Below are 14,234 nucleotides of genomic sequence, written 5' to 3' on the forward strand. Positions count from 1 at the left end.
CCTACTCTCCTCTTCCTCCAGCCTTTTTGCCTGCTCTGCCTCATTCCCTTGCTGGAGCCTTCCTTTAGCCTGGGTGGGGCATGGCATCCATGGACCTACCTGAATATGACATAGCAAGGCTGAGGAGCAGTGGTGAGAAACAGGAAAACTCTTGCCACCTTATTTGAGGCATGGTGCCCAGCTCTTTGTTGTCCCTGGCAGGGAAGGGGTGAATGCACTATCAGTGGTGATTGGACTGGACCAGCCAGGAGATGACCTAGATTCATGGCTAAATGTCCCATTCCCTCTGATGTGTCTTAGGGAACAGGTGGGCTGCCTATTAAAAAATGCACCAGTGGCTACTAGGCAGGTAAAACCACTTTTCTGTTTCTTAGAGATAGCCAAAAGTTTAATCTGCCCCTTGCTCTGACTTTGTATTGAAAAGTGCTACAACAGCTGGTTATCAGTTACTCCCTGATTACTGGGGGAAGCAGTCATGCTGGGATGTGGCCTACACTGAAACAATCAGAACTTCCTTTCAGCCTTCTCTATATTCACTGTCACCTGTAGGAGTACGTGATATTGACCAGCCCATCCTCCCCAGCACTTTAGGGGAGCTGGTTCTGGCTCACACCCTTAGTGGTGAAGTGGAAGCATATGCTGGGGTGAGGAAGGAGCTTTGTGAATTACTATTGGAACACTCAGACCAGTTCAAACTGTTTGGTAAAGGGGGAAAAGACACGGATCAGCAGCAACAACGTATAGAACATTCTCACAACCCCCAATCCAAGAAGAAGGGACATGATATCAGACTGAAAAGGGCAAGATGGGCTCTTGTGCACCACCTCTGGTGTCTCTTCTAACCAGCTCACATCACCACTAGGCTATGGTGAGAACCTGTCCTTTGGAGCTGTACAGTTTGAAACAGACAAACTATGGCCACCAGAAAGAGCAGGGAACTCCACAGTGTTACAGAAGGGTAGTCGTTGAGCATAACAGCTCTAGAAGCTCTAACCCCAGTAAGACTGGGAGGCCAAAGATGGCACCAGTGGCCAGTACTAGGAATCATCTAGTACCCAGGGGCCTGGGAGAGTTTGATTTTCTCAGGGGGTTGTGACCTCCCCTGTTCTGGCACAATCAGTCTCATTTCTAGCTTGGTTTAGTGTAAGATGGTACCGATGTCTTCTGGTGCTAGCTGACAAAATCAGGGTGCTGTCACTTCCAGGAGTGGGCTGTTCTGACTCAGCCCTTACTTTGCACTCAGGTGCACCGGGTGGATGAAGATGGACTAGATCCAGAACAGGCTGGTCACACCCTGTTCAAGAGCTGTGTTTTCAAATACAGATTTGCTGCTCTGTGGAAACCCCATCCCCACTGCATCACAGGCCAGTTGCACCAAAGACCTTTAGTACTTTGGAGATACTCAACCAGAATGACTCCCAGGGCACAGTTTGAAGGGTTCATTGGCATGTCTGCCTGCCAGGGCTACACTCTGACTGCCAGAGTCTTCACAGCTCTGTTGTCTTCCTGGGCTCTACCATGACTGTATTTAACATGCCCACTTGACATTCTTGTTCCTGGAGCTTCCTTACAGCCTGCGAGGGGCTTTGGCACCAGTTTGACCTCCGCCGCCCTCTCTGCCAGTTCCGTAGCATTAACAGTATGGTCACTAGGACCAGCGCAGCTGTGAGTATCCCAAACACCAACACGGTTACCAGCTGGGACTCACTCAGCCCTGCCTCCTGCTGAGTCACCACCTCTTTCACAGAAATTTTCAATAGCCCTCCCCCACTTGCTTTCTCGCTCTGGTTGGCAACCCGCCTCCCAGTAACCACAGTCCTGATGGGCTGAGGCTGCGTAACCCAGAGATGCTCGCTCGTTGTGCGTTGCACAGCACCATTCTCCCTGTTCGCAGAAAGGTAGAAGGTGACCCAGGTTGGTTCCGGAGTGGAGAACTCACATGTTTTTCCAGTAAAACCGTCAGGACACAAGCAGTCAAAGTCATTGATGCGATCATAACACTTTGCCCCATTTTTGCAGGGGCGGCTGGCACAGTCGTCAATGTTGATGGTACAGAAACGCCCCTCGAAGCCCACCTGGCACTGGCAGGAAAAGCGGTTGATACCGTCACGGCAGGTGGCACCATTGGCACAGGGACGCATCAGGCAATCATCTACATCATTCTCACAGAGGGCACCAACAAAGCCAGCCAGGCACCTGCAGGTGAAGTTCCTAGCAAAGCCATTCTCATCCTGGCACTGCCCACCATTCTTGCATGGAAACCTGCAGGCAGAAAGCATGGACAGATCACAGGTCTGGACAGAACATAGCTCTGGCCCCAGGTAAGCGCCTGTTCTCAGGTGAAATATACTCAGGGTGCATAGGCCTTGTGCTTGCTTCTCTGCACAAGGGGGAATTCCACCCTCAAGCAAGGGAGAGAAAAGGGCAGGTGTTTGGGTCCCTCCCGCACAAAGGAGAGACAGGCTCCCCAGCATGTCAGATGGACATACGCAGACATAGCTGGAGCACAGGTTAACTCCCACCCTTCTACGCAGAGCATGGCCAAGGCACTGGCCAATACCACACCAGGAAAAGCCTAAAGCCAAACCTTACACTGGGGAAGGTAGACTCCCAGTAAGTTTCCCTGGCTGCAAAGCTGAGGCAGGGTCACTGCATTGGCTGTGAGTCACTGGAATCCATTCTGATCACAGCACAAACTCCATCCATGGCAGGAGCTTCCAATACAGTCAGCTAAACAAAGCCTGTCTAAAGACTAGGAAGGTTTTGATTTAATGCCATGGACATATGGAAATCCAGAGCTAATGATCCAGGCTGGGCCACTGAATGGTAGAGTAGGAACTGGAGCTAATGCCTTACATAATGTCTGCCTGCCCTGCTGCTCTCTCACCCTGCCTTCTCACATGGCCCTGTCTTCCGCTCACAGTCCTTTCCATGAAAGCCCTCAGGACACAGGCAGGAATACTCCCCATCTCCCTCGTAGACACATTCAGCCCCATTCTGGCAGGGGGGCTTGTGTTCACAGATGTGTATATCTGAGGAGAGAGAAAGGGGAGGCATTTGCTGAGCTGAGCTGGTGCCAACAAGAACTGTCCCTCTCCCTCCCCACCCCTGTGGAAGAAAAGAGATGGAGCCTGAACAGCAGCTTCCCTCAGGCTTTGCAGCACAGCTTGTACACAGAACTCGGGCTACAATGCAGTCAAGTCCCTGCCATTGCAGGGGCCTCAAGCACTGGAGTGGCTCGGGCCCTCCTGTTCTCTGCCTGTGATGCACACTAGTTCAGCCTTCTCAGGGCTGCAAAACTTGGGTCTAATTCTGGCAGTTAGGCTTGGAGTAGAGGTGGTTGAGTAGCATTGATTGGCTTGTGGCATAAAGAGGTCAGACGGTCTAGATGAGCTGGTGGTCACATCAGCCCTTAAACTCTAGGACTCTTCAGCTGCAGCCCTCAAAGCTCCTTTGCACTCTTCCACAGGATAGGGAAAATGAGGAGCAGGGAAGGAAAGGGCCTTTGTTGCCTCCTGCCAGGGAGTGCTGTACAATAACTGCACACTCCCTCCAGCCTGAAGAACAGAACCACAAGACCCCCGGCTGCAGGGCAGCTTAGCTACACCATGAAGCTGCTTCCTCACTCACTTCCATTTGAAGCTGACTGAGTGGATCCCACCCAGCTGGCTCCCAAATGCAGGAAGTGTGATGGAAATAGGAAGCCCTCTCAGCAGTCCCAACAGTGAGGGAAAGCCTGTGATTACCACTAATGTCACAGCATCAAACAGGGATCAGAGACCAGCAGCCTGACCACCTCTGATGTAAAGGAAAAGACATGGGCCAAATTTCTAATGGAAAGTTAAGACCCCAGCACAAGCATCACAATGAGAAACAACTGGTCACCAAAACAACTGCTTCATCCTCCCGTTTAGGGGATGTGTGCTGGGCTCCTGCCCTAATCATGAAAGAGTGAAAAATTCAATCTCATGGGTATATAGCCAGGCAGCTGGATTGACCCCTGGTGCCTCTAATCCCGGCGCCCTCCACATTCCACAGTTCAACCCTCCTTCCACCACATTTTCTCCACCTGGAGTTCTTTATTGTAAACAAATTGCCTATTGCTGAAGCCAACTGATTCCTGTGCAGCTGGTGGACCTACCTTTGTCGCAGAACTTGCCAGCCCAGCCATTGTGACAGATGCATTGCCAAGGCTGATGGCATGTACCATGGAGACAGCCTGGCATCCGCACACACTGCTCACAATACTCTCCTTCCCAGCCTGGGTCACACCTGCAAGAGGATACAGGCAGGTCACTCTGAGCACAGCAGTCTCCCCAACAGCAGCACAATATAGACAAGAACAGGGTTATGCTGTAATGGTGTACAGAATGCTGTCCTCATACAACGTCCTGCGCTTGCTATAAGTGAGCATGGCGCTTGGAAAGTCGTCTCTCACACCACCCCCAGGAGGCAGAAAACTGCTTCTTCTTGGAGCCCATTAAAGCCAATGAAAGAGGCAGAAATAACAAACCCTGGGCATGCTCACCCTGTTGTCGTGAGACGTAATGGCAGCTGGTAGATGTACCTGAGAAAGTTTTGTTTGGTACCAGCAGCAGTGAAGCTGGGCAGTACAGGTCGCAGGAGTATTCCTGGACCTGTGGAAACTCCTCTGCAGTTAGCGTGTGGTGTGGCAGCACGGCTGCTCCAGGATTCAAGCTAGCTAGATTGAGGCTAGCTCTGGTGTGTCTACTGAACTGCAAACACACCAGCAACTGTTGTGGAAATGTAAAGCTAGTCTGGTAACATGGCTGCAGTCAGCAGGGCTGACAGCGACCTCTGGGGCTAGGTGGGTCGGGGGCCTGGCTCCACGCCCCTGGAATGGGTGGAGCCAAAAACAGGCAGCACTAGGCCCCTCCGGCCCCCCCAGAGCTGCAAGGAGCAGTGCTGCCATGGCTCTTCAAAGGGGTCTGCAGCTCCAGACACCACTGCTGCCAAAGTAGCAGTGGCGTCGGCTGGAGCTCCAAGCCCCTTTGAAACCTCGGGCCCCGGTGCAACTGCCCCCTTTGCCTGTCCCCTGTTGGCAGGTCTGGCTGCAGTAGCGTTTTGTGCTTACATGTCAAATACTGCTACTGCATTTCTTTTCTCTCATAACAGCTGGGATAGCAGCACTCAGCACTTGCTTTAGCATTCTTCATCGTCAAAGCTCTTTCCCAACATTTAATGCCTTAGTCCTCCCAAGGAGTGGAGGTAAATATTATCTGAACTTTACTGATGTGGGAATTGAGGCAAAAGAGAAAAGGGATTTACTCTACAAGCCTACATAGGGTGGCAGAGGCAGAACCAGTAACAGAACCCCAGACATATGGCAAACAGCCCCGATTTTAATTGCTAGTCCACATCATCCTCCTCCCCAGGATCAAGTTAGACGGAAAGAGAATGCTCGCACCCTTCCAGCCAAGGTAAAGGGCAGGTGGCAGGCACCATCAGGAAAGCAGAATCCCCTCAGGGCCTTGTAGCTTTGTCCATTTGATTGCCTTCTGCATTAATGTAATTAATCCATTTCCTTCCTGTAACAAGGCACCAGCTCAACATGTCCCCTCTTGGCTGGCTCTTTTGCTGAACAACTTCTGCTTCAGTTTCCCCCTACTATCCTTTGGCTACTCCAGCCATGAGATTGTCCTCACCCTCTGGCCAGACCAGTTTGCAAACTCCTGCATCTCCCATCACCACAGAGACCTTTACTAAAGGACCAAAGAAATATCAGTAAAACCAAACCTTCAGCTCTCAGCTGGCCTCCTTTTCCTCACAAGTGTGCCTCATCTCCTACCGATTGTCCCCATACCTTGACTTAGACTCCCATGCCTCAGAGGACCCACCGTCCAGGGGGCAGCACATTCCTGCCCTCTGTCAGGAATTCATGCAGTCTGTAACTCCTCAGTGTCCATGTCTCCCATCAGGCTTCCAGCTCACTCCTGCAGTAGCTAGCCAGCTGGCCCGCCCCACTTGTCAGCCTCCTAGCAGGCTGCTCCCTAGAGAGGAAACTTTCTACCCCCTGTCCTCTGGGTCCCTCCTCCCCAACTGGGCTCAACCAACTGGATATAGAAACAAGCCCTGTTCCTCCGCACAGTTGGGCTTCATCTCTAATTAGGCCTGGCTGACTCTCTGGGTATGAGCAGGCAGGTTAATTGGTCTCTCAGTCCCATATGAGCCCTTGCCAAGCACATGTGGGATGTACACTGCCTGAACTGAGGGACTCAGGATAATGTGCAATTACCCAGATGTGAAGCAATGCACAGTGCTCCAGATGGAGGTCCTGTGTAGTATCACCTTTTTCTACAAGCTCCGCATAAGAGTGGGACGGAGAAACCAGTCACAGCTCTACGCAGCAGCATTCTGGATCTAAGATGATACTGGGCATCAACCTGTGTTCCGTGATTGGACAGTGACCAGCTCCCCAATGGGAAAAAGATGATTACGTGCCCAAGAAAGAGCACATGGATTAAACAGAACTAAGCTGAGACCACTGAGCAAGGAAGATATAAGAATCGGATGCAAAACATACCACAGTATTAACCCTCACAAGCTCCATACAGGGCCTACAATCCCAACAGACTCCAACAGAAGCTGCTTCTCTGCATATGTAGGAGGGGCAGCTGGGCAATGAAAGCTGACAGAGCAGTACAGGTTAGCCAGAGACTCTATCTGAGAATCCGATGACGGCAAGAAGGGGTCGCCAAGCTGCAGGAAGGTTCAGAGAACAAGTGGAGACCTGGCAATGGAAAGAGTAGCAGCCACCTCTGTATCCACCACAATAAGGCGATGGCTACACAGTGTGCACTATCTCAGGATACAGCAGTATCCGAAAATAGCTGCCCACGTCTAAGGAGCATACCCGTTGTCTCAAAACAGTTTTCGAGATAACAGGCGTGTTCTGGCATTCTTGTACACCTCATCACAGGAGTAGAGGGATGCCTCGAAATTGTGCTTTATTTCAGCATGTGGCACCATTTAGACAGCACCACATGCCAAAATACCTATTTCAAAATCGCCTTGAAATAAGCTATGCAATTTGTGTAGTGCAAATTGTGTAGTTTATTTCGAGGTTAGGCTGTCGTGTAGATGTAGCCTAATTGGCAGCCAGGCCAACATCCCGACGTACCCTTCTCTTGACCTTGCCTCGTGTCCCAAATCAGCCACATCACTGTTTTAGAAGTCACCATTGCAGAAATGAGCCACAATGGGTTATCCCATTCCCAGCTGCCACAAATAGCACAATGTACAGGGACACTGTTATAACTAAACCCTTTGCCAGGATTCAAGCCATTGCTAGTTTTCCTGTTGTGGGAATCGAAACTACCACAGCCCTCTCTCATCATGTGCGGTGTGTTCCACAAATATCCGCATTGCATGGGCACAAGAAGAGAGTCCCTGCCCCAAAGAGCTCCCAGTCTAAAGCAGCTTACAGTTAACTTTTTGCTATCATTCTGTCTAGGATACCCACTACCATAATAGCTAAGCCCTGAGGATCCCTAATGTCTCTTGACTGTTGTTGCAATTATAGGGCCATTTTGACTCTGCAGAACTGTGCAAGTTAGTTAGCTTGAGGAGGGCTCCAATGGCACTGAAGCAAAGCCCACAACAAAGGACAGAGGAAACCCACTTTCCCATCAGCAGCGTGGTCTGCCCAATCAGCTGGACAGAATATGTGACTCTTGCAGGCTGGGGCAGAGATTTGGGTGAAATGAGTAGGACAAGTCCCTTTGCATTCCTTGGCTAGGAAAGAGTTTACATACCCCAGGGAAATAACTCTGCAAAGCAAGAGATCAGCTGTCCCGAGAATCAGAGGGTAGCCCTGTTAGTCTGTATTAGCAAAAAAGAGAAGTTCTGTGGCACCTTATAGACCTTACAGACAGGTGTTTTTGAGCATAAGCTTTTGTGGGCAAAGACCCACTTTGTCAGATGCATACAAGGATGGTTACTGTTCAAATGCACCCACACCACACACTGTACCTGCACTTGCCGTCCTGGTCACAGGAGCCATGGGATAGGTTACAGTGCTCACTGCACTCATCGCCTGCAGAACAAGGCAGAGTTGGGGAGTTAGTGCACTAGGAGGTCAAAAAGGAAGAACCTACTAATATAAACCAGTGTGTGGAAGCCCCAGGGTTCCAAATCTGCTCATGGCAAGGACCTCTAATAAGTCAGATCTATCCATATTGAGGGTCTTGTGGCCATAGATCCCCCTTACCCTGCAAGTGCTCACTTCCCCCTCCTCCGTTTATCTCTGACTGCTCCTCATTATGTTACAGCTACCTCACTGGGTACGAGTGCTTTGAAAGAGACCATCTGCACAGAGGAGGATCAGACAGTACGGAGCAGGTGCATAGAAATAGTACTTATATGACAACAGCATTTAAGGATCTCAATCAAGAACTAGGGGCGCTGGTGTGCTAGGCCTGCCCTAGACAGCTTACAACGTAGGGGTGTGACAAGAGCACACGTAGGTGGCTGAAATATGGCATCTTTGAACAATGCACTTCAACATTACTTATTGGGATCGTGTCCTTCACCCTGTCTGTGGCTCTTCTGCGAGGGAATGCGAATTACTTGTAGGGCTAAAGCACCCAGCCCAATAGGGCCCAACCCTGATTGGGGCCTCTGCGTGCTTCCATAATATAATTAAGTATAATAATAGTAAAGTCTAGGACTCGCTTCTGAGCAGGAAGCTGAGGTGCTTAAGGGCCAGTGGAAGAATTCCTTCTATTCTGAAGATTCTAAATATTTGTGTCCTTTGGGAAAAGCCATATTTCCCTGGGATGTGAGGTGAGCAATGCTCTGAGAGTGCTACTCAGCCAGACTGCGAGGCTCTGCCACGGCCAGCCCAGAAGTGACAATATCACTCTCTGTTCCAGAGGGGAAGGCAAGAGTGGCACATTATAACCTGACAGGTGTCGAGTTCTGATTATTTATTTAAAAGCCCCAATGGCTGTAACTGAGCCATGGCCTGGCCCTGATTCTCCTCATATTCACCATTGGCCTCTTTTCTTCAGCGGGGTGTCTCCTTTCATCTCCAGCCCTATCCCTCCCCCTCACCCCATTTGTTGCTCTTTGCCTCCCTCTCCCTCTCAGTTCACCTGCTCTATTCTTCCTGTTCACTGATTATCAATGAGATGAGCTGACTACTAGACCAAGTTCAGAGCTCTGTCCCACATGTCTTCAAGATGGGACAAGTTGGGGGAGCCCTACTTCCTATCATGTTTACTCTTAGGCTTTATCATGGGTACTTCAGGTTTGAGACCCATAGGCACAAAGAAAGCAGCTTCTCAACCTGCCCCTCATCCAGCAGGTGTCACTAGACACCTGAAACATGGGATGGACACAGGCAACCACAGAAAGAAAGACCTGCATGTGGTAAGAATGCCAGAGCAGAAGCTAATGTTAGGAAACAGGCTTCTTATCAGGGGGTTGAGCCTCCTTTATCCCCCATCTTGGAGATGGAGACTGCTAGGTGACTGAGTCCACCTCCCTTGGCCTATACAGGGTTTAGAGTCCCAGCAGCAGAGCTTATATCAGGCTGATAGCAAAACAGACTTTGCTACCCCATCTGGAACATGGGAAATCAGAGGGGATAGTGTGTTCTCCTCACTGCACCCTGCTGGCTTTACTACAAGCAGGAGGCAGAGTCCCTACTGTCCATGTCAGGACTAGAAACTCTTATAACATGCTCTGGCTAATCTGGAGCAGCATGCAAGGCCAGTTCAGCCTGTGGCTGAGTACTGTCTTCTTTCATATCTGTAAGTACTTAGCCACGGTGGGTGCTTTGTGGTTTCATCACTTAACTGGGGCAAATTCAGGATCCACATGGTCCTCTTGCATTCTTTCTGCCTTTCCCTGATTTCTGGAAACTGTCATGTCCCCTATCATTATCCCTCTTTGCTTACAAAAAGTAAGTGAGCTCTCTATGCAGTCCAAGGGAGTCCTATACTCTATCTCCTTTAGCATTGCCTAGTGCTGTACTGATATGAAACTCCTGGAAAGCAGCACAGGGAACCTTTCTGGTAGCAGCCAGTCATGCACAATATGCCTATTGGCTAATGGACCCTCTGCTCTTATCCTTCAGATCATCTTCCTTTTGCTGGACAGCAGTGATGTGAGGAGACCAAGGTGGAAAAATTGACACAGGAGAAAAAACACATTTCTATTGAACCTCACCTTGGGCAAAATGGTGATGGGCCAAAAGGATCCAAACCAAGGACATGAGCTGAAGACAGAAACTTCTAAGCATGGTCAATGTGGCCCCACCGAGATGAACACCTACAGAGACAAAAGAACATGGACAGAAAAACACACCCCTCTGCAGCATTGTTGGGTTTGGTTCACACTCCCTCTCTCCCCATCATCCTAGTTCTGTGAGTTCTGAATTTGCATGCATTGTCCACTTGTCACATTCACACTACATCTCTCCACCAGGTCCTTCTCGGCTCCCTTCTTTCCTCTGGACAAACAGCAGAATTATAAATCTGAGTACTGTATATAATTACTAGGGATATTAAACTGGAGCCCATCCAAATATATCAGCCTTCCCCTTAAGCAACTGCACTTCCTCAGTGTATGGAAACCATCCCATTTTTTTGATATCCTGACATCACCCACATGACTCTACACATGCATCTTCACTGCCGTCTGAACGGATGCATCACATTCTCTGAGGTGCTCAGACTGTGCTGAGGAGGTTGCTTCCAGTTTCACTCAGATTTAGAGCTGGTAATGTTGTGCCCTCTCGCTCAGCTCAACTGCAGTGAGCAAACCTAATAAAGCTGAGGTTAAAGCAGGGAAACTGCTTCTATCTTTGCCAGATTCAAGGAAGAAGGAAGGAAAACAACTCCCTCCCACTCGGGCAGGGGATCAGTATGGCCAGGAGCAACATTTCCAGGAGGTGGGAGCTGGGTAATTCCTAATTTACTCTAGTTCATTTTTTCTGTTTCTCCTGTCTTCTGACACAGCCACTGGTGGCTGCAATGTTTCTGAGTCCATTCATTTCTCATCCATTCCTTGCCCTCCTGGAACAGAACCACTACTTTCCCAAAAGGCCTTGTTCCTTCACAGCCTTCTGGGGCACATTGGGACTGTTACGGGCAGGCAATTGTAGGGTGACACAACAGGGACAGAAATATATTAAGATCAGTCAATTTTCCAAGTAGAATGATGAGCATACGGAGAGATTCTGCCCAAACATATGGATGAGGACAAGGGTTGCTCCACCTTAAGGATGGCTTGCAAGCTATGCAGTGAATAGGCTGAGTTAATATGGATGGGAGACTTTATAGGAAATGGGCACCAGACTCTCTTCAGGAAGTAGCACGGATATCTCAGAAGAGCTGGACTGTCTAAGGGGTGTGATGCTGCTAGAAGTATTTTTCACATGAGTTGCAAAACCAAGATTCTAACCATATGTGGTGATTACAGGCCCCATGGCACATCTAATTAGCCTGACCAAATTCTACTGCAGATAATTACATTCTAACTTCCCCGAATTCCTCCTGCAGTTACATTTGGGTACAGGATTCCCCTTCGCTTCCTGTCCCAAAATGCTGTGTAGCGTTTGTGTGTGCTATCTAACAGCTGCTGCATTTCAGGGGAGGGTGAAGTGATTCGTGTGAATTTTATAAAATAATTTAGGGATTATGGCTGAACAGTTGGCAGCCTGCTCCTCTGGGGCCTTTAGGAGCTGAGCCTCATACTGCATGTCATTGAAAAAGGTCATCTTCCCTTAGATTTCTCATGAAGTCTCTCAGTTTGACGCATGAGCTCTCAGGCTTAATATCATAACGTGGACATTATTCTGAACACTGTACCTGCCGCTGTGGCAGCACCACCGAGCACTAGCAGGGAGGCAGTTTGCAGACTGAGGGATCCTCTGAGGTGAAAGGCTCTGACTAAACACAAGGTATTCTGACAATGCTGATGATGATATGAGCAATGTTTGGATTGGAGCTAGGCTTTATTCCGAGCTCTAGGTCACCCTCATGGACTGAGGGAACTTCCTCATTTTAATACTAAGGCTTCCTAAGAGGAAATCTGGGGGCTACTAGATCAGAGGATTCCATGTCAGATGTGGGTGGTTGGTAGCGCCAGGTTACTGGATCGCAGTTCAATGGCTGGGATTTCCAGGTGCTATGGCACAAACCTCTAAGCTCTGCTCTTCACCTAGAGCTGCCCTCCTGACCTATCTGCCCCCTTCTCATTGACTTCACAAACACAGCAGTTTGCTCTTGGGGTGTCAGGCTCTCAGGCAGATGGGCCACGGGCTCCCCACACAGCTGTTTTAGGAGAGGGAGCGAGATGAAACTAGCTGTAAATGAAGATAGAGCACAAAATGGAACAGCTGAGAAAAGCAACCACCTCCTCCCCAGGGGCTGTCGGAGGGATGCCCCTGAACCTCTCTGTGGCACACCCTGATATTGCTCTAGCTCCACATACTGCTACTTGAGGCCAGGGCCCAGCCTCCCCCTAGCAGGATGGAGTATGCAGGAGGTGCTGTCTTTGGGGGCGCCTGTATGGGGGCACTGCCAACCCCGGAGACCCCATGACCAGCCTGGCTCCCTCAAGGAGCACTCAGCTAGGGTCTCTGCGTCCAGCCTGACCCCTGCCCTGCCCTGCCCTGCCCTGCCCTGGGGGGAATGGGGCTGGGAGAGAGGGCCCTGGAGGTCAGGTCTCCAGCACCGCTGCGGTTGCCCACACTCCAGCCCCCGGCCAGCCGCAGGGTACTCGCTTCACACAGACACGTGCTACCCCCGCCCCCCCTCAGCCACATCCCCCACCCCGAGCGCCCGCCCGGCCCCGCAGGGGGCGCCCCCCAGCACAGGCCGCCGGCCCCCAGAGCCCGACGCCTGGACTGGCGCTGTGCGGCGGGGCAGCAGCACCTCTGGCGGCGCAAGCTCCTGCCCTCCCCGCAGCTCCCCCGCAGACAGCCGGATCCTCCCTCCCCTCGCGGTCCCCCGCCCAGCCCAGAGCCCCGACTCCTTCCCCCGCCCGCAGGCCGCCCCAGCCCCTGCCCCCCGCCTCCTCACCTCGGCGATCGCAGCGGCTCCTGGGGTCTAGCGCGGGGAGCGGCGGAGGGCGGCTGCCATACCCGGCCCGGCCCGGCCCGGCTGCGGGGGGTTCGGGAGGCGCAGGGCTGCGGAGCTGCTGTGAGGCTCCCCGCTCCGGCTGCTCCTCCCGCCGCTGCCGTGCGCCCAGGCCGGCTGCCAGGGGCTGCGTGTGGCTGCACATCCCCGCGCCCTCCCCGGGACATGCCGCCTCGCGCAGCTCGACGGCGAGCGGGAGCCAGGAAACCCAGAGCCCCCAGCCGCAGCCGCCCCTGCCCTGCCCCACTCACCTCTCACCTGATCCAGCCCGGATGGCAGCGGGGAGGCCGCCTCTGCCTGAGCCTAGAGCTGGGCTGACACCTCCTTGCCCCCTCCCAGGTGCTCTTCCCCCTCCGGCCTCCCCCGCAGAACCTGCCCCCAAGGTTTGTCCCGGTGCCTGCTCACCTACCGGGATGGCTCACGGGGGAGGGGGCAGCTGCCCTCCACTGCAGAGGAGGAGGAAGGAGAAAGCCTCATCACAGAGCCAGTTTGCCCTGGCTCTGTCCCAGTCCTGTAGGGAGCATCCCCCTGGATGCAATGGTACTGCAGCCCCCTATGGTCTGCCCAGGAAACACTGTGTGTGTGGGGAGCTGAATAGCCAACCCCTTCCCACTGGTAGGGCGCTACAGTACCCTAATGAGTGAAGAGAGCAAGGGGCCAGGGGAGAAGGATACACAAAGAATGAAAAGCCAAAGAGAAACCACTGTGGGTGCCAGGAACTGGGCCCAACGGCTGGAGAAACAAGTGAAACAAGAAGAAATGCCCAGGCCAACTCTTGGGTTCCCCCATGTCACAGGATGCTGGTTGTGGAGATTTTAACTACCAATGTATTGCTTTGCAGTCAGCCTAAATCTGCCTCCCGGTGACTCTGAGCAACAGACTCACAGAGATCTCAATATGAGGTTCCTGCTGAGAACAGGGGTTGAGAATCAGGGACTGCAAGCTCCTTCAGGTCAACATGGTGACTGAGGTGAGGGACTTTATAATACAGCATAGTCTTCCTGCTTTGGCGTTTGTCTCAAACTTCCTCCAGTGGTGCTAGCTGGTTTGTTGAGAGGCCCTACATGAACCACAAAGATACCACATTTTAATCACTGCATTATCTAGGTCTGCCTTGATCAAATT

At 51.6% G+C, this 14,234-nt stretch overlaps 1 protein-coding gene across 1 annotated transcript; it reads right to left on the minus strand.

Moving 5' to 3' along the window:
- Positions 1-1,463: 1,463 nt before the first annotated feature.
- DLK2 (delta like non-canonical Notch ligand 2) lies at positions 1,464-13,276 on the minus strand. The gene is given in 7 exon segments (XM_074989721.1): positions 1,464-2,262; positions 2,888-3,032; positions 4,142-4,272; positions 7,993-8,056; positions 10,195-10,296; positions 13,053-13,122; positions 13,124-13,276. Coding segments are annotated over 7 exon segments (1,440 nt in total). The 3' UTR covers positions 1,464-1,487.
- Positions 13,277-14,234: the final 958 nt, after the last annotated feature.

This window comes from Carettochelys insculpta, chromosome 3 (genome assembly GCF_033958435.1).
Source record: "Carettochelys insculpta isolate YL-2023 chromosome 3, ASM3395843v1, whole genome shotgun sequence".
NCBI lineage: Eukaryota > Metazoa > Chordata > Testudines > Carettochelyidae > Carettochelys > Carettochelys insculpta.